Genomic DNA, 21,468 nt, shown 5'->3' with positions numbered 1-21,468 from the left:
CGCCTGCGTCCGTTGGCAGCAGGGGCTGTGCTTTTGAGAGTTTGTTTGATTTCGGGACGACGACGACGACGACGACGACGACGACGACGACTGGTTGGTTGGTTGGTTGGTGGGTGGGGTGGCGTGCGCGTTTGTCGTACTGGGCGAGTCGATTGCCTGCCGGCTGGCGAAAGGTGCGCCGCCGCCCGTCTCGCGCTCTGTGTTTTTTTTTTTTTTTTTTTTTCTCTCTCTCTCTCTCTGTGTGTGTCGGCTGCGTTTTGTTTGCGGTGCGCGCGAAAACGGTGGTGCCGAAAGTGTGCCGGCGTGGCGTTGCGACCGCGACGAGCCGCGGGCGCGCCATTTGGCTGGTGTTGCGTGAAGAGCGGCTGTGTACGGGTAGTGGCTGTAGCCGTACGTGTACGTGCATCCGGCCCGGCCGCCAGCCCAGCCCAGCCCAGCCGAGTCGGGTGAGCGGAGGCCGACACGTGGTGGTGCTCTGTGCTCTCTCGGCTCGGGGGGGTTTGTGTGTGTGCGTGCGTGTGTGTGTGTCTCGTTCGCTCTCCGGAATCTGCTTGTTCTGCTGATCCCCGCCTGTCGGCGTCGTTTATTTTTACTTATTTATTTTTTACCTGTTGTTTGTTTTTCGACGTCGTCTTGCAGTTTTGTCCTTTGCGGCGTGCCGACGACCCGCCGCGCGACCTTATGAAACCCCAAAGCGTGGCGTGGCGTGGCGTGGCCGAGCCGCAGCAGCTAAGGGGGTGCGGCCGCCTCGACGCCTTAACCTCCTAAACTTCTTTAAGCCCCTTAACGCAGCCACCTAAACTAACGTAACCTAACCTAAGCTCTTAGGCCAACCCCCAAGTCGCCTTAACCTAACGTACGTGACCGCAACCTTAGCTTAACGCCTACGTTAAGACGTGACGTCACGTCAACGCTTAACCTAACCCTGACGCCTTCTTAGCCTAACGTTGACGTAACCTAAGGTAAGGTAACCGTTGAAAGAAAGAAACCACCTTTGTTTTTGACGTTGAGGCGTGTAAGGTCGGCTGTGAGGGCAGATTCGGTGTGTCTGTAGTTGGGGCTGGCTGGTAATTTATTTTGTTTGTTTGTTTATCGTTGTTTTGTTTTCGCCTGTGGCGGGGGGGTTGGCGCTCCGTCGGCCGGTGCCATGTTGCGCAGGCGGCGATCGTAAAAAAGTAAAAAAAAAAAAAGGAAAAAGAAAAAAAAAATGTGTTGGAAGGGCTGTGGGTGTTGGCGGGCGAGGCGAGAGGAGGAGGACGGCCCGCGGCCGTGGCCCGACGGCTGCGGGCCGATCGGGAAAACGGCGGAAGGCGATGGGGCGGCGGAGGTGCGTTTGTGCACGGCCGTCATCGCCGCACGACTCGGCTCGTGTGGCTGTGGCGCCGGCCGCGGTGGCCGGGCTGCCGCGGCGACGGTGTGGGAGTTTTGACGAAGGTTTGGCCATTGTGGCGGGTCGTCGGCTGGGGCTGTGGGGGCGGCATTTGGGCGGGGGCGGCGATTCTCGGCGGGCCGACCCAGGCTGTGGCGCGCGGTGGCTGCAGTTTGGCCGTGGTTTGCGGCGCCGCCGCGGCGACTGGTTGGCGACCGTGGTGTCGGTGTGTGTAGCCCCATCCTCGGTGGTTTGAATGGCGCGGGTGGTTGCGGCGCAGGTTGGGGGCTGCTCCGCGCAGGCTGTCGGACGTTGGGCGGTAGCAAGCGCGGGAGGCGCGGCGCGGCGGCGCGGCGGCGCGCCGAGTGGCGGCCGCTCTCTCGGCCGTCCGCGCCCGCCCGCGACACTGGCTGGGCCAGGCGCGTGCGCGGCATTCCGAGTTAGGATGCCGAGCGAGGAGGACGGCGTTACGCAGGCGCAGGGAGCGGCGGACTGCCGCGCGGCGGGACTACCTCGGGCGACCGAGGCAGCTCTGTCGGCGGCTGCATCCGGCCCCCCACGTATGACGACGCTGCAATCGACTGCGGACTGCGCTGCGGTACACCCAATGCGCACTAGCCCGCTCACACCAGAGCAGGTGTACCTAGTTGTACACCGACTATCGCGGGGCATTGTGTACCCTGAACAGGAAGCCGACGAACGAGCACTCCGCGCGTTCCAACAGCACCTGAGGTCACTTGGCTGCGAGGTATTCGAAGATGTGAGCGTACCGTCGGGAGCCAGTGAAGAGACCTCAGATACGCCGTTTGCTGTACCGTCAGGCGCGACGACAGAGCACGCCACTGCCCTGCCACGAGACAGCACAATCCCAGAGGCCAACCTTGGCGAACTGCTCGAGGCGGAAACCATGGATACAGCGCAGCCCTCTAGAAAGAGGCCTGCAGCTGCGGAGGAGGAAGATTCCGCCGCCATCTCTGATTCTACCTGCATGCAAAGTCAGAAGAAGAAGACGCCAGAAGCTGCTGCCCACTCGGAGGCAGATCAGGGGACCGACGACGGCTTCGTTGTCCCGAAGCGGCGGCACACTGCTCGGGCCAAACGGCTTGAGAGAGTGCAGCCGCTGCCGACAGCGAACTCATTCGTCGACGTTCCTGACGAGCCGGAGCCCATGGACGAAGCTGAGGCACCCAAGAGGCGGGCACCCGCCCCGCCACCGATTACAGTATCGTGGAAGGACACGTACCAGTCCTTCCTCGAGAAGTTCCAGACGGTATCGTCCACCGCCAAGATTAAATGTGCCGGTCGGGACTTGTACAGAGTTTCGATCGGCACAATGGAGGAGTACCGGGCTGCCATGCGGCTCATAGAGAAGGAGAAGCTGCATTGCTACACCCACAATGCGGAGCCAATGAAGCAGCTGAAGGTGGTTTTTCGCCGCCTCCCGCTGAAGATGGAGACCGACCACCTCAAGGGTGAACTAGCTGGGCTGGGCTTCATGGCCAGCTCGGTCACGCTCATGAAGTCGCCCAGGACGAGGAGGCCCATGCCACTGTTCTTGGTTGTCCTCCCGGACAACCTCGAAAACCGCAAAATTTTCCAGGTGCAGATGGTGGCCAGGATTGCAGTGGAAGTGGAGCCGCTCAAGGCCAAGGGGAGGCGCGCCCAGTGCTTCTCCTGCCAAGGGCTTGACCACGTGGCGCGCTACTGCACGATGCCGGCCCGCTGCGTCAAGTGCGCCGACTCCCACCAGAGTCGAGACTGCACAAAGAAGAGGGAGGAGGCGCCCAAGTGCTGCAACTGTAGCGAGCCACATGTGGCGAGCTACAGAGGCTGCGCCGCCTTCAAACGCGGCCCACGGCAGCAAGGACGTGCGGCACCGGCACGAAAGGTGCAACCAGGCACCAGCTTCGCCTCTGCCACCAAGGGGGAGTCCTCGGACGCCCCCAGGGGGCGGCGGGCGGATGTCGCGACCACCAAGGCGCCCAACGAAGCAACTGGCGCCCAGGACGACCAACACCAGGGCGGACGGCTAAACCGTCCCCCCACCTCAGACAGGCCGCAAGCTGCTAGGCGTGCGGTCCCGCTAACGGACGCAGCCACTCCGCTGCGCCCCGCCGCCCACGCACCCGCAACCGCAGCACCTCCTGCAGCAATTCCGCGACCAGAAGCAGCAGACCTGGGAGCAATGTTGAGCTCCCTCTCTGCCCTGCTACAGCAACTGCCGGTGCTCGTCACCGCCGTAACGGGGGCCCTCCAGGCCGCTACCGTCGCCACGAAACCACACCATGGATAACGTCCTTATCCACGGTCTGACCATCTGTGGTTTCAATGCCAACAGCCTGTTTCCACAACAGGGTGAGTTTCGTCAGTTCATGCAGGACGAGGCCATCGACCTGTGCCTGATCTGCGAAACTCACCTCAAGCCAGGAGTTCTTGTGAAGGTAGCAAACTATGTTTGCTACCGCAACGACAGGCCGACGGCAGGCGGGGGTACCGCCATCTACGTCCGCGCCTCACTCCGGCACCACCAGGTGCTGCTCCCCGCCATGGCCACCCTGGAAGTCACCGGGGTGAACGTCACGACGGCTGTGGGGCAAATAACCTTCGTGGCTGCATACAGGCCACCACGTGGACACCTCCAGGAGGCAGACGTCGACGCACTGCTGGCGATTGGGGGGAGGGTCTTCATTGCGGGTGACTTCAATGCGAAACACCCGGAATGGAACTCCCGCCTCACGAACGTCAGTGGCCGCCGACTTCTTCGCGCAGCCCAGAGGAATGGCGCCCTGGTACTGGGCCCACAGGACCACACCATCTTCCCGGCCAGGGGGCGGTCGGACGTGCTCGACGTCGCCGTCATAAAAGGCATCGGGCACCACACGACCGCCACCACGCGGTGTGCGATGTCGTCCGACCACCTGCCGGTGGTCTATGGAATCGACATCGCTGGAGCCATGCTCCCGCCACGTCGGCAGACGTACCGGCGCCTGGACAGCGATCGATTTCAGGACAACGTCCTGGCATCACTGGCGGACTCACCTGACCCCGCGGCAGTGGGGGCGGATGCCGCCCTTCAATTCTTCACGCGTCAGCTGCTGCAGGCAGCCGATGCGGCCTCCCCTGCCCCTCCACAGGGTACCAGGGACTTCTCCCGTAACCTGCCGCCTCCCATCCGGGACGCAATACGGGAGAAGAACCGCCTCTTCCGGGAGTGGCAGCTCACGCGCCAACCCGCAACGAAACGGCGCCTCAACCGCATGCGGAGAGACATCAAAGCGGCGGCTGAGGCGCACAGGAACAACGTATGGACAGACTTCGTCGCCTCCCTCAACACCGAGGACGGCAGCGCGTGGCGGACTGTGAAGTCCTTCCTACGCAGAAGGCAACGCGTCCCGCCGCTACTCGTCGGACAAGATGTCGTCTGCAGCCCGGACGGCAAGGCAGGCGCCCTGGCGGACCACTTCGAGCTGTCATTCACCCCGGTGGATGATAACATCGACGAGGAGCACCTCCACCGGGTTGAGGAGCAGCTCCCAGTGTTCCTGGAAGCCAGGGACGCCGCGGACGAGATCGACCCCATCACCGAGGAGGAGGTGGCCGTGCAGATAACGGCGCTCAACACCAAGAAGGCTGGCGGGGCTGACGGCGTCACCAACCATCTGCTGAAGAGCCTGCCGGCGGGTGCACACCCATTCCTGGCGGGCATCTTCAACCAGGTCCTTCGCTCTGGGGTCTACCCCTCTGTATGGAAACATGCAGAGGTGGTGGCAATCCCCAAGGCAAACAAGGACCCACGGGACGCCGCCAACTATAGGCCAATCAGTCTGCTGCCGGCACTCTCGAAGGTGTTCGAGCGCCTGTACGCCAGACGCCTGCTCCGCCACGTGACAGCGGAGGGCATCATTCCCGACGAGCAGTTCGGCTTTAGGAGGGGCCATTCCACCGTCCACCAGCTGATGCGGATGGTAGAAGAAGCCATGCGCGCCCTGGAGACTCGGGAATACCTTGGGGCGGTGTTCCTGGACGTCTCTAGGGCATTCGACTCCGTGTGGCACGACGGCCTCGTGTACAAACTTTTTGTGCACGGGGTACCGACGTCGCACGGAGTCCTCCTCCGGTCATACCTAGCCGAGCGGTCCTTCCATGTCAGGCTAGAAGACGGGACATCCACCCACCGATACATCCGTGCTGGAGTGCCGCAGGGGTCCGTTCTTGGGCCCCTACTGTACTCTCTGTACACCGCCGACGCTCCGCGCGTGACGCCGGTGAAGTTGGCACTATATGCTGACGACACTGCGCTGTTCGTGCGGAGCATGAAGGCGGTCGAGATGCGCCGTCTTCTCCAACGAGGTTGCGAGGCTCTTGGCGCCTGGTCGACCAAGTGGCGCCTCAAACAAAACGCGGCGAAGAGCCAGGCGGTGGTGTTCACTAGACGACCACTGCCGCCCGATCTTCCGCCAGTCACCGTCATGGGCAGCCCCGTCCCATGGAGCAAGACCGGCCGCTACCTGGGTGTCACATTGGACCACAAGCTGACATGGAAGCCGCACATCGAGGACGTCAGGGGCAGAGCAATAGGGCGCCTACGCGTCCTGTACCCTCTGCTCAATCCCTCGTCTGCGCTGCCTCCTCACCACGGCATCACGCTGTACCTGGCGCTGGTACGTCCAGTGCTGGAATACGCGGCTGTGGTGTGGGGCAACGCGGCCGAGACACACATCAGCAAGCTGCAGAGGGTGCAGAACAGGGCGCTCAAGCTCGCTCTGCGCCTGCCGAGGCTATACTCGACCGCTCGGCTACACGAGCAGACCGGAATACCCCTCCTCCGCGACCGCTTCAAGCAATCGGCGCGGGCCTTCTACGAGCGGGCCGAACGGTCCGACAACCGGCTCATCAGGGATCTGGGCCATCCTGCACACCACAGGCCAACAACACGCTGGCCTGACCTGTTGCGGGAGTGAAAACTTCCGCAATAGAGACAGGACATCCCCATCCACGAAGAAACCAACCAGAGGCCAATCCAAGAAGAGAGTTAGTCCCTCCGAAACGAAAGGCTCCCGCAGGAATAGCAGTTGACTGCTTAGCCTGCTCCTGCACGGGTCAGGGCAGACCCGTAAGGTCGAACAGCAGCAGCAGCGTGCGCGGCTATTCTCTGCTGCGCGCCCCTCGCTGTTGTGCGTCGTCGAAGGAGAGAAGGAAGCGAAACCAAGGGGAAAAAAGAAAAGAGAACAAGCAAAAGATGGCAGACCAGGCGGCTACGAACGAGACTGCCGCGGCACCCGCCGCCACCGGCACTACGAAGAAGGCCAAGTCTGCGTCGTCTGCGAAGAAGCCGCGCGCCAAGCCTGCGCACCCGCGCACCTCTGAGATGGTGACGGCCGCCATCAAGAGTCTGAAGGAGCGCGGCGGGTCGTCGCTGCAGGCGATCAAGAAGTACATTGCCGCGCACTACAAGCTGGACGCGGAGAAGCTGGCGCCCTTTATCAAGAAGTACCTCAAGTCGGCCGTCGTGGCTGGCGAGCTGGTGCAGACGAAGGGGAAGGGCGCGTCGGGCTCTTTCAAGCTTGCCGGCGCCGGCGGCGGGGCGGCCGAGGGCGGCAAGGCTCGTGGTGGCGGCGGTGGTGCGAAGAAGAAGCGCGCCGCTCCGGCCAGCAAGGAGAAGAAGGGGGCCCGTGCGGCCGGCGCAAAGAAGGCTGGCGGCGTGAAGGCGGCGACCGGTCGGAAGGCGGGCGCCGCCAAGAAGGCGTCTGCGGCGTCGGCCGCTCCCGCGGGTGCGAAGAAGGCGGCTGCGGCCAAGCCGGCCAAGGCCAAGTCGCCGTCGAAGGCGAAGAAGGCCGCCAAGGTTCCGACGAAGAAGCCGAAGGCGCCGCGCCCGAAGAAGGCGACGGCGACGCCGTCTAAGGCGAAGGCTTCGCCCAAGAAGAAGAAGTAAAAAGGGCAGGGAAGGGTTGGCGGTTGACACCGTCGCCTGGTGGCCGGCGCGCAACCAGAGGCTGTCGCGCGGTCCCGGACAAAAACAAAAACGGCCCTTCTCAGGGCCATCAAAGCACGTCGGGAAGGTGTTGATTGTCGTGTCGTGGTCGGTCGGTTGCCTTGTCTGTCTGTCTGTCTGTCTTGCTTGCTGGCGTTTGTTTGTTTCATGTGTGGATGGTGGTTGGATTGTGGGGTCGTTGGCGGGCGTGGGCGGCGGCGCGCGGTTGGTGTTACATACAGTGTATTTTACTTTTATTATTTTTACCTATTTATTTTGCGCCGCGTTTGTTTGTTTGTCTTGGTGGTGGTTTTGGAATAGTCTTTTTTGCTTTGCTTTGCTTTCCGGGCGTCACGTTTTGTGCCGTGGCCTGTGTGGGTGGCGCTATTGACGCTTGCGACTTGGCTCGGCCGGTGCGGTGCTTTGTTTTTTTTTTTTTGGAAACGGCGGCGCCGGGCCGGGCCGGGGGTGGGACGACTGGACTGGAGAGTGAGTGGGGAACTAGTCGTTGCGACCGACAAAGTTTTGCTCGCGACGGAGAGACGTTAGTGGCCCTGAAAAGGGCCGTTTTGTTTGTTTGGCGGTGTGCGGGTTTAGGCGCGCTCGCCGCGGATGCGGCGCGCGAGCTGGATGTCCTTGGGCATGATGGTGACTCGCTTGGCGTGGATTGCGCACAGGTTGGTGTCTTCGAAGAGGCCGACGAGGTAGGCCTCGCTGGCCTCCTGCAGGGCCATGACTGCGGAGCTCTGGAAGCGCAGGTCGGTCTTGAAGTCCTGGGCGATCTCGCGCACTAGGCGCTGGAATGGCAGCTTGCGGATGAGCAGCTCTGTGCTCTTCTGGTAGCGCCTGATTTCTCGCAGGGCGACGGTGCCCGGCCTGTAGCGGTGGGGCTTCTTGACGCCGCCGGTGGCGGGCGCGCTCTTCCTCGCCGCCTTGGTGGCGAGCTGTTTGCGCGGCGCCTTTCCGCCGGTGGACTTGCGGGCCGTTTGCTTTGTCCGGGCCATGGCTACTGCGGATGCGGATGCGGATGCGGCGTGGAGGATATGCGTGCGCGACGGCGTCCGGTGCTGCCTTGACAACGGGCCCGCGCGCCCCGGGTGCTGCGCTTATATGCCCTCGGTGCGCGGTGGTGGGGGGAGGGGAGGGCGGGCCGCGGGGCCCCAGAGTCTATATAGGGGGGCGGCGCGCGCGCTGGGCGCCACAACCGTAGCCGACTCGCTAGCGCCGGGTGAGGAGCTTGCCTTGCTTTCTGTTTTTTATATTATTGTGGTTGAGACGCTTGAAGAAGAAGAATGACAGGCCGCGGCAAGGGAGGAAAGGGGCTCGGCAAGGGTGGCGCCAAGCGGCACCGCAAGGTGTTGCGCGACAACATCCAGGGCATCACGAAGCCCGCGATCCGCCGCCTGGCGCGCAGGGGCGGCGTGAAGCGCATCTCTGGTCTGATCTACGAGGAGACGCGCGGAGTGCTGAAGGTGTTCCTGGAGAACGTGATCCGCGACGCGGTGACGTACACTGAGCACGCCAAGCGCAAGACTGTGACGGCCATGGACGTGGTGTACGCCCTGAAGAGGCAGGGGCGCACCCTGTACGGTTTCGGCGGTTAGGCGGTGTGAGACCGAAGGAAGGAAAGAGAGATAGATTGAAAAACGGCCCTTTTCAGGGCCACCACAGTGATCGGAAGTTGAAAAGTGCGAAAGAGTCTGTGTTGCTGGTTTTTCTTTTCCTTTTTAGTCTACTTGGCCTTTTAGTTTTGTTTGGAGTTTTTTTTGACGTGGTGTGCGGTGCGGTTGGGAGGGAAGGAAGCGTGCCCTTGCGTTGTGTGAGCTCCTTCCTTCCTTCCTTCCTTCCCCTCCCTCTTTGCTTGTATGCTTCTTGTCGGTGGATGGGCTGTGTGTTGCGGCGCGGCTGAGTGCCGAGGGGTTATTTTTGAGGTGTGTTGTTGTGCGCCACGTGTGCTGGTTAATGGTCGCGAGACTGTGCGTGCGTGGAGTGGAGTGGAGGAGGTGGCCAAGTACGTGTGTACAAGATGGCGGCGCCTGTGTGTGTAAGAAGGAAAAACCGTACACAGAAAGAGAGAGAGAGAGAGAGAGAGAGAGAGAGAGAGAGAAAAGTGGTGCGACGAACGACTGGAATTCTGCTTTGGACGTAGGTTTGTGTGGTGGCCCTGAAAAGGGCCGATTGTGTTTTGTTTTTTTGAGCCGAGGCGGCAAATGGCGCGCTGCGTGCCAAGGGAGCACGCGGCGGTTGCCGATTGCGCTGTCTCTCTTTTAGGCCTTCTTCTCGGTCTTCTTTGGCAGCAGGACGGCCTGGATGTTGGGCAGGACACCTCCCTGTGCGATGGTGACGCCCGACAAGAGCTTGTTGAGCTCCTCGTCGTTGCGTATGGCGAGCTGCAGGTGGCGCGGGATGATGCGCGTCTTCTTGTTGTCGCGGGCCGCGTTTCCGGCCAGCTCGAGCACCTCAGCCGCGAGGTACTCCATGACGGCGGCGAGGTAGACGGGCGCCCCGGCGCCGACGCGCTCGGCGTAGTTTCCCTTGCGCAGGAGGCGGTGGATTCTGCCGACCGGGAACTGGAGCCCAGCCCTGCTTGAGCGGGACTTTGACTTGCCCTTGACTTTGCCTCCCTTTCCGCGTCCGGACATGGCGATGGGCTAGTTTGGAAAGAAGCGAGAAAGAAAAGCACAACGCCCCGAACGGTGCGAGCCGCAGCGAGTCGAGCAGCGGAGTGCGTGCCGGCGCCGGCGGGGTGGGGGTCCTTTATGGGCTCGGGTGCGGCGGCCGGTTGCGCGCGCGCCCCATTGGTCGGCGGCCGCAGCAGGGCGAGCTGGTAAAGGTGCGGCGTCGGCGTGCGGCGGGTGCCACTGTGTGGGGAGACGCTGACTGGAGCGGAGCGCTTGACTGACTGACTGCGCGTGCCTGCCTGCCTGCCTGCCTGTTTGTTCGTGATGCCGCCCAAGACTAGCGGGAAAGCCGCCAAGAAGGCTGGCAAGGCGCAGAAGAACATTTCGAAGGGCGACAAGAAGAAGAAGCGCAAGAGGAAGGAGAGCTATGCCATCTACATCTACAAGGTGCTGAAGCAGGTGCACCCGGACACGGGCATCTCTTCGAAGGCGATGAGCATCATGAACAGCTTCGTGAACGACATTTTCGAGCGCATTGCGGCCGAGGCTTCTCGCCTGGCGCACTACAACAAGCGCTCGACCATCACGTCCCGCGAGATCCAGACCGCTGTGCGGCTCTTGCTGCCTGGCGAGCTGGCCAAGCACGCGGTGAGCGAGGGCACGAAGGCGGTGACCAAGTACACGAGCTCCAAGTAAGGAGGTGGCTCTTGGAAATGGGAGGCTCGTCCGCGGCGCGGCGAAGAAAAGAAAAAAAAAACGGCCCTTTTCAGGGCCACCAAAATGCCTTTGCGGGAAGGGCGGAATTGTTGTTGTTGTGAGCGGGTGGACGGCGGCACAGCTGTAGCTGTAGCTTGTGGTGTGGTGTGGTGCGGCGCCGGCGCCTTTGGTTTTGGTGTGACGTTGGGATACGCACTTTAGCCACAGCCGGGTCGTGGGCGTGGGTGTTTCGAGACGTGTTGGTGTTAGGGGGGCGGATCGCTGGAGTTGGCTTGTTTGATATATATATTTTTTTTTTTTTTTTGTCCCCTTTGTATGGTATGGCCGGAGGTGTGGAACGGAAAGCAAACCGCGATTGTCGGATGTCACACCGTTGGTGGCGAGGGTGAGAAACACGTTGCCGCCTACAGCTGCTTCTACGCCGAGCGGGTGGGTTAAGTTAGTTAGTTGGTTGGTTGGGCGACGTAAAAGTGGAGCGTGGAGGTGGTGTGTGTGAACGTGAGGAGACACGCATTGCATTGTATTTGTACGCGCGAGGTGAGTTAGGAGACCACGCGCCACGACGTACGGTGCCCTCTTTCGACCTGACGTCTGACGTCTGGTTTTTGTTTGTGGAGGCGGTGTCGTCATTCTGGATGTACGTGTATTTTCCGCTCAGTTGAGTGAGGTGACGCGAGACGACGGCGTCGGTGGTGTTTTTGTTTTGTTGTTGGCGCCCCGGGGATGAAGAGGGGCACCCGACGGTAACGAGAGGTTGCACTTTGTGATCGGTCGAATGTCCGGGGAGCGAGGAATAGGGTGGGGGGTTGAAAAGAAAACGCCAGTGTAGGGCAACGGGACGGTGAACGTTCCCGTGGTGTCGGAGGTGTGCAGTGGGGGGGAGGAAAAAAAAAAAAAAAAAAAAAAAAAAAAAGCGCGTAACGGCGCGGCTGCCGTGGTGGAAACGTTCTCTCCAACTTTGGTGGTGTCCCCTGTGTGTTTTGTTGTTCTCTATATCGTGTGTCCCCTCGCACAAGACGCTCTCTGGGCGGGTTTGATTCATTCATTTTTGCATAGTCACGTAGCGTAGAATGGAATGCGCAAGAGTTGAGTGAGACTGGCGACGGTATATGGTCTGAGCAGCGTCAGCTGCACTGCACTCCCCGGAAAAGAATCTTGGATGCCGTGCTAACTGAAATTTGGTGGACGGGGTTCTCAAGGCTGTTTTCCTATTTTGTTGTTTGTTTGTTTGTCTCTAGTTGAGATGGTGAAATGACGTCGAAGAAGCAGTATTGCAAATACTGTTATGGAAATGCCCTAGTTTGATGAAAGGAAATGTGTGTTGAATACAGGATGGTAAAGACCAAGTGCGTTGAAAGAAACGTTGTGAAGGAACGAACGTTCCCTGAATTGGTTTCTTTTTGTTCCCGAGTTGTGTACAATGGACGACGGTTGTGCCATATCGCAGCATTGCATCATCCCCAGGTTTTATTTCAATTGAGCGATAAAAAAAGGAAACAGAGAAGAACAAGAACACTATCGAAATGGTCTATGGTGTGTGACCCACAATTGTTGTCTTTAAATCACTTACCCAACCATGTCGTAAAAATATTTTTTTTTTTTACAGTGGCTGCCGAATGACCTAGATGTAACAGAGAGAGAGAAACACATGGCGTGTCAGATGTTTGTTTTCTTTTCCCCCCCGTCAAGTGGCAAATGCGAACACCGTCAGCTGTAATTGACGATCGACACTAGTATGGCGCGAAAAGGGGGTGCGACCTGTGCAGTTGTGGGTGAAACTTTGGGTGATGGGCTGTCATGCGGCATCGCGTGCGTTCATTACCCCTCGGCGGCGGCGGCGGCGCCGCAGCTCCGTCCAGCTCGCGCTCTCGGAAACAACCGTCTCCGTCACTGCAATTTTCAAAGGGAAACCTGTGTGGCCGGTGGGGGTGTGTCAACCGTTGGCCTCAAGCTCCGCCGACAAAAAGTGTTGAGTGTATCCAGTGTGAGAGAGGTTGACGCTTTTCGTGGTGTGTGTGTGTGTGTGTGTGTGTGGCAATGTTTTGAAAAGTTTGCAACGTACGTTAAGAAGTGTTGACGCTGAAACTTGCGGGCTGTGTGGCCCTGGTGGTTGGCTGGCTGGAGACGCGGGCGTGTCCAGTCGGTCGGTTGTTGTGGCTGAAAGGTACGTATACGGTTCCGCCGTCCCGTCGGAACTGCGTCTGTCTGGAAGGTATGACGTGACGTGCAGTTTTTATTAGGTCAGCCCTTGTTGTGTATTGTTCCATTTGTTGCTCACTCGTCACCCGTATTTGGTGTGGCGATGTATGTGGACGTACTGCTGGATCAGTGTCAGGGTTTCCGTGGGAGGTGTTGGTTGGGTTGGATTTGCCTGACACGGCTGAGTCCGCAATTGGCCTGCCGTTCGTTGATGCGATATGTGGGTTCTGAGGAAGAATGTGTACGAGATAGTTGCCCCTGCCCTGCCCTTTCTTTCGCGTTCGTGTGTGCCCCCCTTGTTGTGTAGTGTGGGTTGAACATGGTTCTTTACCGAGTGGGGGGGAATGGGATGGACGGATCCGTTGCTGTTGCTGTCACCGTCAAGACAACGCACGCACGCACCCCTGTCCTACGAGAAGGTGTGTCAACCGGGGTTTCGGTAGTCGTGTGTGTAGGGGACGGGGAGAAGCAAAGTGGAGAGTGCGGCACGGGCAGAGAGTGGAATTGGGGCGCGTTGATGTTGGGAAACATCCCCCAAGGGTTGCGGGATGATGTGGCGGTGAGAGCGGGGGGCGGGGGAGAAAAGAAAAGCGAAAAAGAACTAAGGAAGAGGAGGAGGCGTGCGTGTGCGCAGTGGCGGGGCCCCAAAGACCTGTCGTGTGGTGTCGGCCGAACGCGTGTGCGGGGCAGCGTCGGCACGGAGAGAGAGAGAGAGAGAGAGAGAGAGAGAGAGAGAGAGAGAGAGAGCGAGCTGGTCTGATGGGTATTTTTTTACCCCCTGTACTCGAAGGACCGGATCTGTCCTTGATCCCTGCCTTCTGTCTGATTATGTTGGGTAACAAAATGATGGGATGATAGGGTCTCTTGGGTGTGTGTAGATGTTTGTTGTTTGAGTGAGTGTTATGGTGTTTGTATTTTATTTTTGTTTATCATGGTATGTTGTAGTTTGTGGTGTTTTGTCGTGATGGGAAATGTCGTTCTTGGGTCGGGTGGATTTTGTCCCAGATTTCTGATGAGTGGGTGGTTCGAATCCGTGGTTTGGTGGGAAAAAAAAAAAAACTTTATGGATTTTTGTTTGGATGATTTCCGGGATTTTGAGTATGTTATGGTTTGTGTATATGTCTCGGTTTGTCTGGTACCGGCCGGCATCAGCAGCAATTCTGAATTATTTGTTGTGCACCCTTTTTTTTACTCTTGTTATGTTGGTGTCTGCGGCCATTGACCAGATTTTCAGAGCCGTAAGTGATGGCTGGTTCCTATGACGGTTTTGAAGATTTTCTTTTTGGCGCGCATATTTATTCTGTTTCCTTTGATGATTGGGCACAGTCTGAATATTGCTGGTGCAGCCTTGTTACAAACGTGTGTAACGTGGTCTCTAAATGTCAACCTCTTGTCCAGCTTGATGCCTAGATACTTTATTGTGCCTGACCATGGAAGATTGTTATTTCTGAGGCGTATACGCAGGTTAGGAGGTATTCTTTTTGAATGTGAATCGTATTGTATTGCTTGGGTTTTCTCCGCGTTTATTGTTTTTTTGGTTAGCCCATTTCTGGATGGATTGTAGGTGTTGCTCTATTTTTGTGACTCTATATTGCAGGTTAGAACTGCTGCGGTAGACTGCAGTGTCGTCTGCAAATAGTGACAAGTGTCCTCCCAGCTGTTTGTTTGTGTATATTGAGTAGAGAATGGGCCCCAGCACTGAGCCTTGCGGGACTCCAGCCTCTATGGATCTAGTGTTACTTGCCGCTCCTGGTACATGGACATAGAATGCTCTGTTGCGGAGAAAAGAAGCAATAATGTGGATGGGGCAGTTGTACTGGTGGAGCTTGTAGATAAGGCGTTATCCGAATGCTTTTCCAATGTCAAGCAGGACTGCTCCAGTACTGTGTCTAATGTTTCTGGCCTGACATATGTGCTCGACTAGTCTGGTCACCCGGTGGGTGGTGCTGTGTTCTTCGCGGAATCGGAATTGTTGTGGGATGATTATGTTGTTATCCTTTAAGAATTGAATTTCTTCAGTTCAGTTTGAATGAGCTTTCCGAGGACCTTTCCAAGGAAGTTGGCCTATAGTTTTGCGGAAATAATAAGTCCTTGTTTGGCTTTGGTAATGTGATGACTCGGGCCTGTTTCCAAGTAGTTTAGTCTGAAGCAAGCATTATATACTGATGTTAGATAGATAATTGATAGTTGCTGGAGGTAGGTGATGTAGTAGTTGCGGTTTGATGGAATCTGGGCCTGATGCCTTCTTAGGATGTGTGTATGTTTGTGATGTGATAAGATACGGGGTTTCTGCGTTTATTGGATTGTGAAAGATGTTCTGATCGGGGCACTTAGGATGCGGTTTTACCCTTCTGAGTACCATTTCCTGGTGGTCATCAGTTTCGCCATCTACCGCTTCTGGTGCTTGGAATTGCCTTTCTAGTGAATCCGCCAGTGCTTCAGCTCGGTCTGTGGGGTCGTTCCTTCCCCATGTAGATGTAGATGTTTCGTGTTTAGTTTACGAGTTTTAAGAAATTTCCAGAATTTTTCCTGGTCCCTTTCTGCTTCTCGTAACGTTTCCTCCCACGCCTCGCTACGGTGGTTTTCGGAGCTCTCTTTTTGATCCTCCCGGCCAATTGCTCTGATTTTCGTCGGTCGGCTGGGTCCCTGTAGTTTCTGGCGCGCGCGGGCTGCGGTTGGCGCCTTTGGTGGCAACGGCCGGGGCAAGCAGCGGTGTGTGGTGTGGTGCGGGGCGGGCAGGGGCAGTGGCAGTGGTGGTTGACGGATGGCCTGGGGGCCGAAAAACGGGCCGGCCGGCGGACGGCGGACGGATGTTGAGAGAGGCGGCGCGCACGCGTCTCGCGCGGACACAGGCGCCACAGCGTTGATTGGAAGGAGGTGCGGTGCGGTGCGGGGATGGGCCCAGGAAAAAAGACGGTCGTGGCCCCTGTCTTGGGTGCGTGTCGACGTCAGCACCGTCGGTGTGGTGTGGTGTGGTGTGGTGTGGTGTGGTGTGGGCAGGGAGGGGGGGAAAAGCGGGCTGCGGGCTGCGGGCTGCGGAGGGAATGGTGGTGGGGAGTAGGCACACATGTGGGCGGGCGCAAAATCGGCCGGTGCCCGTAAACCGCGGCGGGATATTGGGTGGAAAAGAGGGAAATTGTAGAAAGGAAAACAAGCGGAGGGGGCGAATGTGGTGGGGTGGGGGGACGGGCGGGGGCGAGGCGACAGCTTGCTTTTTCTTTTTCATTTTATTCTGTTGTAGTGTTTTTGTTTTTTTGTTTTTTTGCGTGTGTGTGGCCTTGGAGAGGCTGGTCTTGTCTGGCTTACGCTTTGGGTGCGTGTGTTGGTACTTTTTCGTTTTTTCTTGTTCTGCAGAGCAGGGGCGGGGCGGTGGGTACGGCTGGCTGGCTGTGCCCAGAGGAGGAGGAGGAGACGCTGGCGGCGGGCCCGGCTCCTGGGGCTGCTGTTGCATGCGCTGTGCAAAGAAAGGAAGAGTGGGTTTGTTTGGCTGGTTGAAGTGCATTATTTAAGTGTGGGCTTGCCGGCCTGGCTCCGATGCGCAGGTAGATAGATGCCGGCGGCGACCGCAGGCAGGCGCGTTGTGTGTACAGAGGGACGAGCCATGTGTTTTGCAAGCAGGACGTGGCGTGCCGAGTGGAGAGGAGGCGGCGGCTCGGCCCGGTTCGGCCCGGTCCGGCGGTGCCGCGCTGTTGTCGCGGACGTGAGCGCCCCCTGGCGGGCGGGTGGTTGGCGGCGGCGTGGTGGACGCGTGTGGCAGTTGTGTGCACGGGTTGCTTGGGCGAGTGAGCAGTGGCTGGCGGTGTTGGCGCGTCGTCGGGGAGGTACGTGTTGCGGCCGCGTCTGCTGCGCGCTGCGTCGTTGTGTCGACTGTGTGTGGGCGTGGGCACGTGTGCTCTGCCGAGGGCGTCGTAAAAAAGTGGGTCGCGGTGTGCGTGCGTAGCCCGTGATGATGTATTGTGCGTCGCGCCGTTGTGTGCGAAACGGATGCCGAGAGGTGTGTGGTAAGTGCGAAGCGCGAATGTGCGGCGTTTGGCGGTTTCGGTGTGTTTTCTGTTTTTGCGGCGTGAGAGTGGGGCTGGCTGGCTGGCTGTTGTTGGTTGCCTTGTGTGTGTAGGTTGATGGCGCGACGCGGAGGGGACGCCGTTTGCTGCGTGCCTTGCCTCGCGTGTGTTGGCGCGCCGTGCATGTGTTTGGGTCGTGGGGGCGGTGTTTTTGTTTGTATTTGGATTTTCATTTTTTGGCGTGTTGTGTCGTGTATGGCAAGGGCGAGAGGAGTAGTGCGGTAGTGGTAGTGCAGTAGTGTCGTTGCGGCACGGGCGTCTGGTGGGGCTGTGCGTCGTGGCGGGGAAGGTGTGTAGGTTGCGGCGATGCGGCGAGCCCAGCCCGTCGTTTGACGGTGTGCCGGGTGAGTTGCGCTGCGAATCGAGTGTGGCGGGAAGGGAGCTGCGTGGCGCCTGCGTCCGTTGGCAGCAGGGGCTGTGCTTTTGAGAGTTTGTTTGATTTCGGGACGACGACGACGACGACGACGACGACGACGACGACTGGTTGGTTGGTTGGTTGGTGGGTGGGGTGGCGTGCGCGTTTGTCGTACTGGGCGAGTCGATTGCCTGCCGGCTGGCGAAAGGTGCGCCGCCGCCCGTCTCGCGCTCTGTGTTTTTTTTTTTTTTTTTTCTCTCTCTCTCTCTCTGTGTGTGTCGGCTGCGTTTTGTTTGCGGTGCGCGCGAAAACGGTGGTGCCGAAAGTGTGCCGGCGTGGCGTTGCGACCGCGACGAGCCGCGGGCGCGCCATTTGGCTGGTGTTGCGTGAAGAGCGGCTGTGTACGGGTAGTGGCTGTAGCCGTACGTGTACGTGCATCCGGCCCGGCCGCCAGCCCAGCCCAGCCCAGCCGAGTCGGGTGAGCGGAGGCCGACACGTGGTGGTGCTCTGTGCTCTCTCGGCTCGGGGGGGTTTGTGTGTGTGCGTGCGTGTGTGTGTGTCTCGTTCGCTCTCCGGAATCTGCTTGTTCTGCTGATCCCCGCCTGTCGGCGTCGTTTATTTTTACTTATTTATTTTTTACCTGTTGTTTGTTTTTCGACGTCGTCTTGCAGTTTTGTCCTTTGCGGCGTGCCGACGACCCGCCGCGCGACCTTATGAAACCCCAAAGCGTGGCGTGGCGTGGCGTGGCCGAGCCGCAGCAGCTAAGGGGGTGCGGCCGCCTCGACGCCTTAACCTCCTAAACTTCTTTAAGCCCCTTAACGCAGCCACCTAAACTAACGTAACCTAACCTAAGCTCTTAGGCCAACCCCCAAGTCGCCTTAACCTAACGTACGTGACCGCAACCTTAGCTTAACGCCTACGTTAAGACGTGACGTCACGTCAACGCTTAACCTAACCCTGACGCCTTCTTAGCCTAACGTTGACGTAACCTAAGGTAAGGTAACCGTTGAAAGAAAGAAACCACCTTTGTTTTTGACGTTGAGGCGTGTAAGGTCGGCTGTGAGGGCAGATTCGGTGTGTCTGTAGTTGGGGCTGGCTGGTAATTTATTTTGTTTGTTTGTTTATCGTTGTTTTGTTTTCGCCTGTGGCGGGGGGGTTGGCGCTCCGTCGGCCGGTGCCATGTTGCGCAGGCGGCGATCGTAAAAAAGTAAAAAAAAAAAAAGGAAAAAGAAAAAAAAAATGTGTTGGAAGGGCTGTGGGTGTTGGCGGGCGAGGCGAGAGGAGGAGGACGGCCCGCGGCCGTGGCCCGACGGCTGCGGGCCGATCGGGAAAACGGCGGAAGGCGATGGGGCGGCGGAGGTGCGTTTGTGCACGGCCGTCATCGCCGCACGACTCGGCTCGTGTGGCTGTGGCGCCGGCCGCGGTGGCCGGGCTGCCGCGGCGACGGTGTGGGAGTTTTGACGAAGGTTTGGCCATTGTGGCGGGTCGTCGGCTGGGGCTGTGGGGGCGGCATTTGGGCGGGGGCGGCGATTCTCGGCGGGCCGACCCAGGCTGTGGCGCGCGGTGGCTGCAGTTTGGCCGTGGTTTGCGGCGCCGCCGCGGCGACTGGTTGGCGACCGTGGTGTCGGTGTGTGTAGCCCCATCCTCGGTGGTTTGAATGGCGCGGGTGGTTGCGGCGCAGGTTGGGGGCTGCTCCGCGCAGGCTGTCGGACGTTGGGCGGTAGCAAGCGCGGGAGGCGCGGCGCGGCGGCGCGGCGGCGCGCCGAGTGGCGGCCGCTCTCTCGGCCGTCCGCGCCCGCCCGCGACACTGGCTGGGCCAGGCGAGTATCGTGGAAGGACACGTACCAGTCCTTCCTCGAGAAGTTCCAGACGGTATCGTCCACCGCCAAGATTAAATGTGCCGGTCGGGACTTGTACAGAGTTTCGATCGGCACAATGGAGGAGTACCGGGCTGCCATGCGGCTCATAGAGAAGGAGAAGCTGCATTGCTACACCCACAATGCGGAGCCAATGAAGCAGCTGAAGGTGGTTTTTCGCCGCCTCCCGCTGAAAATGGAGACCGACCACCTCAAGGGTGAACTAGCTGGGCTGGGCTTCATGGCCAGCTCGGTCACGCTCATGAAGTCGCCCAGGACGAGGAGGCCCATGCCACTGTTCTTGGTTGTCCTCCCGGACAACCTCGAAAACCGCAAAATTTTTCAGGTGCAGATGGTGGCCAGGATCGCAGTGGAAGTGGAGCCGCTCAAGGCCAAGGGGAGGCGCGCCCAGTGCTTCTCCTGTCAAGGCCTTGACCACGTGGCGCGCTACTGCACGATGCCGGCCCGCTGCGTCAAGTGCGCCGACTCCCACCAGAGTCGAGACTGCACAAAGAAGAGGGAGGAGGCGCCCAAGTGCTGCAATTGTAGCGAGCCACATGTGGCGAGCTACAGAGGCTGCACCGCCTTCAAACGCGGCCCACGGCAGCAAGGACGTTCGGCACCGGCACGAAAGGTGCAACCAGGCACCAGCTTCGCCTCTGCCACCAAGGGGGAGTCCTCGGACGCCCCCAGGGGGCGGCGGGCGGACGCAGCGACCACCAAGGCGCCCAACCAGGCAGCCGGCACCCAGGACGACCAACACCAGGGCGGACGGCTAAACCGTCCCCCCACCTCAGACACGCCGCAAGCTGCTAGGCGTGTGGTCCCGCTAACGGACGCAGCCACTCCGCTGCGCCCCGCCGCCCACGCACCCGCAACTGCGGCACCTCCTGCGGCAATTCCGCGACCAGAAGCAGCAGACCTGGGAGCAATGTTGAGCTCCCTCTCTGCCCTGCTACAGCAACTGCCGGTGCTCGTCACCGCCGTAACGGGGGCCCTCCAGGCCGCTACCGTCGCCACGAAACCACACCATGGATAACGTCCTTATCCACGGTCTGACCATCTGTGGTTTCAATGCCAACAGCCTGTTTCCACAACAGGGTGAGTTCCGTCAGTTCATGCAGGACGAGGCCATCGACCTGTGCCTGATCTGCGAAACTCACCTCAAGCCAGGAGTTCTCGTGAAGGTAGCAAACTATGTTTGCTACCGCAACGACAGGCCGACGGCAGGCGGGGGTACCGCCATCTACGTCCGCGCCTCACTCCGGCACCACCAGGTGCTGCTCCCCGCCATGGCCACCCTGGAAGTCACCGGGGTGAACGTCACGACGGCTGTGGGGCAAATAACCTTCGTGGCTGCATACAGGCCACCACGTGGACACCTCCAGGAGGCAGACGTCGACGCACTGCTGGCGATTGGGGGGAGGGTCTTCATTGCGGGTGACTTCAATGCGAAACACCCGGAATGGAACTCCCGCCTCACGAACGTCAGTGGCCGCCGACTTCTTCGCGCAGCCCAGAGGAATGGCGCCCTGGTACTGGGCCCACAGGACCACACCATCTTCCCGGCCAGGGGGCGGTCGGACGTGCTCGACGTCGCCGTCATCAAAGGCATCGGGCACCACACGACCGCCACCACGCGGTGTGCGATGTCGTCCGACCACCTGCCGGTGGTCTATGGAATCGACATCGCTGGAGCCACGCTCCCGCCACGTCGGCAGACGTACCGGCGCCTGGACAGCGAACGATTTCAGGACAACGTCCTGGCATCACTGGCGGACTCACCTGACCCCGCGGCAGTGGGGGCGGATGCCGCCCTTCAATTCTTCACGCGTCAGCTGCTGCAGGCAGCTGATGCGGCCTCCCCTGCCCCTCCACAGGGTACCAGGGACTTCTCCCGTAACCTACCGCCTCCCATCCGGGACGCAATACGGGAGAAGAACCGCCTCTTCCGGGAGTGGCAGCTCACGCGCCAACCCGCAACGAAACGGCGCCTCAACCGCATGCGGAGAGACATCAAAGCGGCGGCTGAGGCGCACAGGAACAACGTATGGGCAGACTTCGTCGCCTCCCTCAACACCGAGGACGGCAGCGCGTGGCGGACTGTGAAGTCCTTTCTACGCAGAAGGCAGCGCGTCCCGCCGCTACTCGTCGGACAAGATGTCGTCTGCAGCCCGGACGGCAAGGCAGGCGCCCTGGCGGACCACTTCGAGCTGTCATTCACCCCGGTGGATGATAACATTGACGAGGAGCACCTCCACCGGGTTGAGGAGCAGCTCCCAGTGTTCCTGGAAGCCAGGGACGCCGCGGACGAGATCG

The 21,468-nt window shown here is 59.7% G+C and overlaps 1 protein-coding gene across 1 annotated transcript; it reads left to right on the top strand.

Annotated features, from left to right (window-relative positions):
• Nucleotides 1–1,814: 1,814 nt before the first annotated feature.
• LOC126331675 (mucin-4-like) lies at nucleotides 1,815–20,134 on the top strand (the record flags this gene model as incomplete). The annotated part of the gene is made up of 3 exons (XM_049996511.1): nucleotides 1,815–2,680; nucleotides 3,197–3,608; nucleotides 19,757–20,134. Coding segments are annotated over exons 1-3 (1,656 nt in total), but the record flags the coding sequence as incomplete, so codon positions are not given.
• Nucleotides 20,135–21,468: the final 1,334 nt, after the last annotated feature.

The sequence above is a fragment of the Schistocerca gregaria genome, unplaced genomic scaffold (genome assembly GCF_023897955.1).
Source record: "Schistocerca gregaria isolate iqSchGreg1 unplaced genomic scaffold, iqSchGreg1.2 ptg001395l, whole genome shotgun sequence".
NCBI classification, from domain to species: domain Eukaryota; kingdom Metazoa; phylum Arthropoda; class Insecta; order Orthoptera; family Acrididae; genus Schistocerca; species Schistocerca gregaria.
This window is presented reverse-complemented; position numbering and strand designations above follow the sequence as displayed.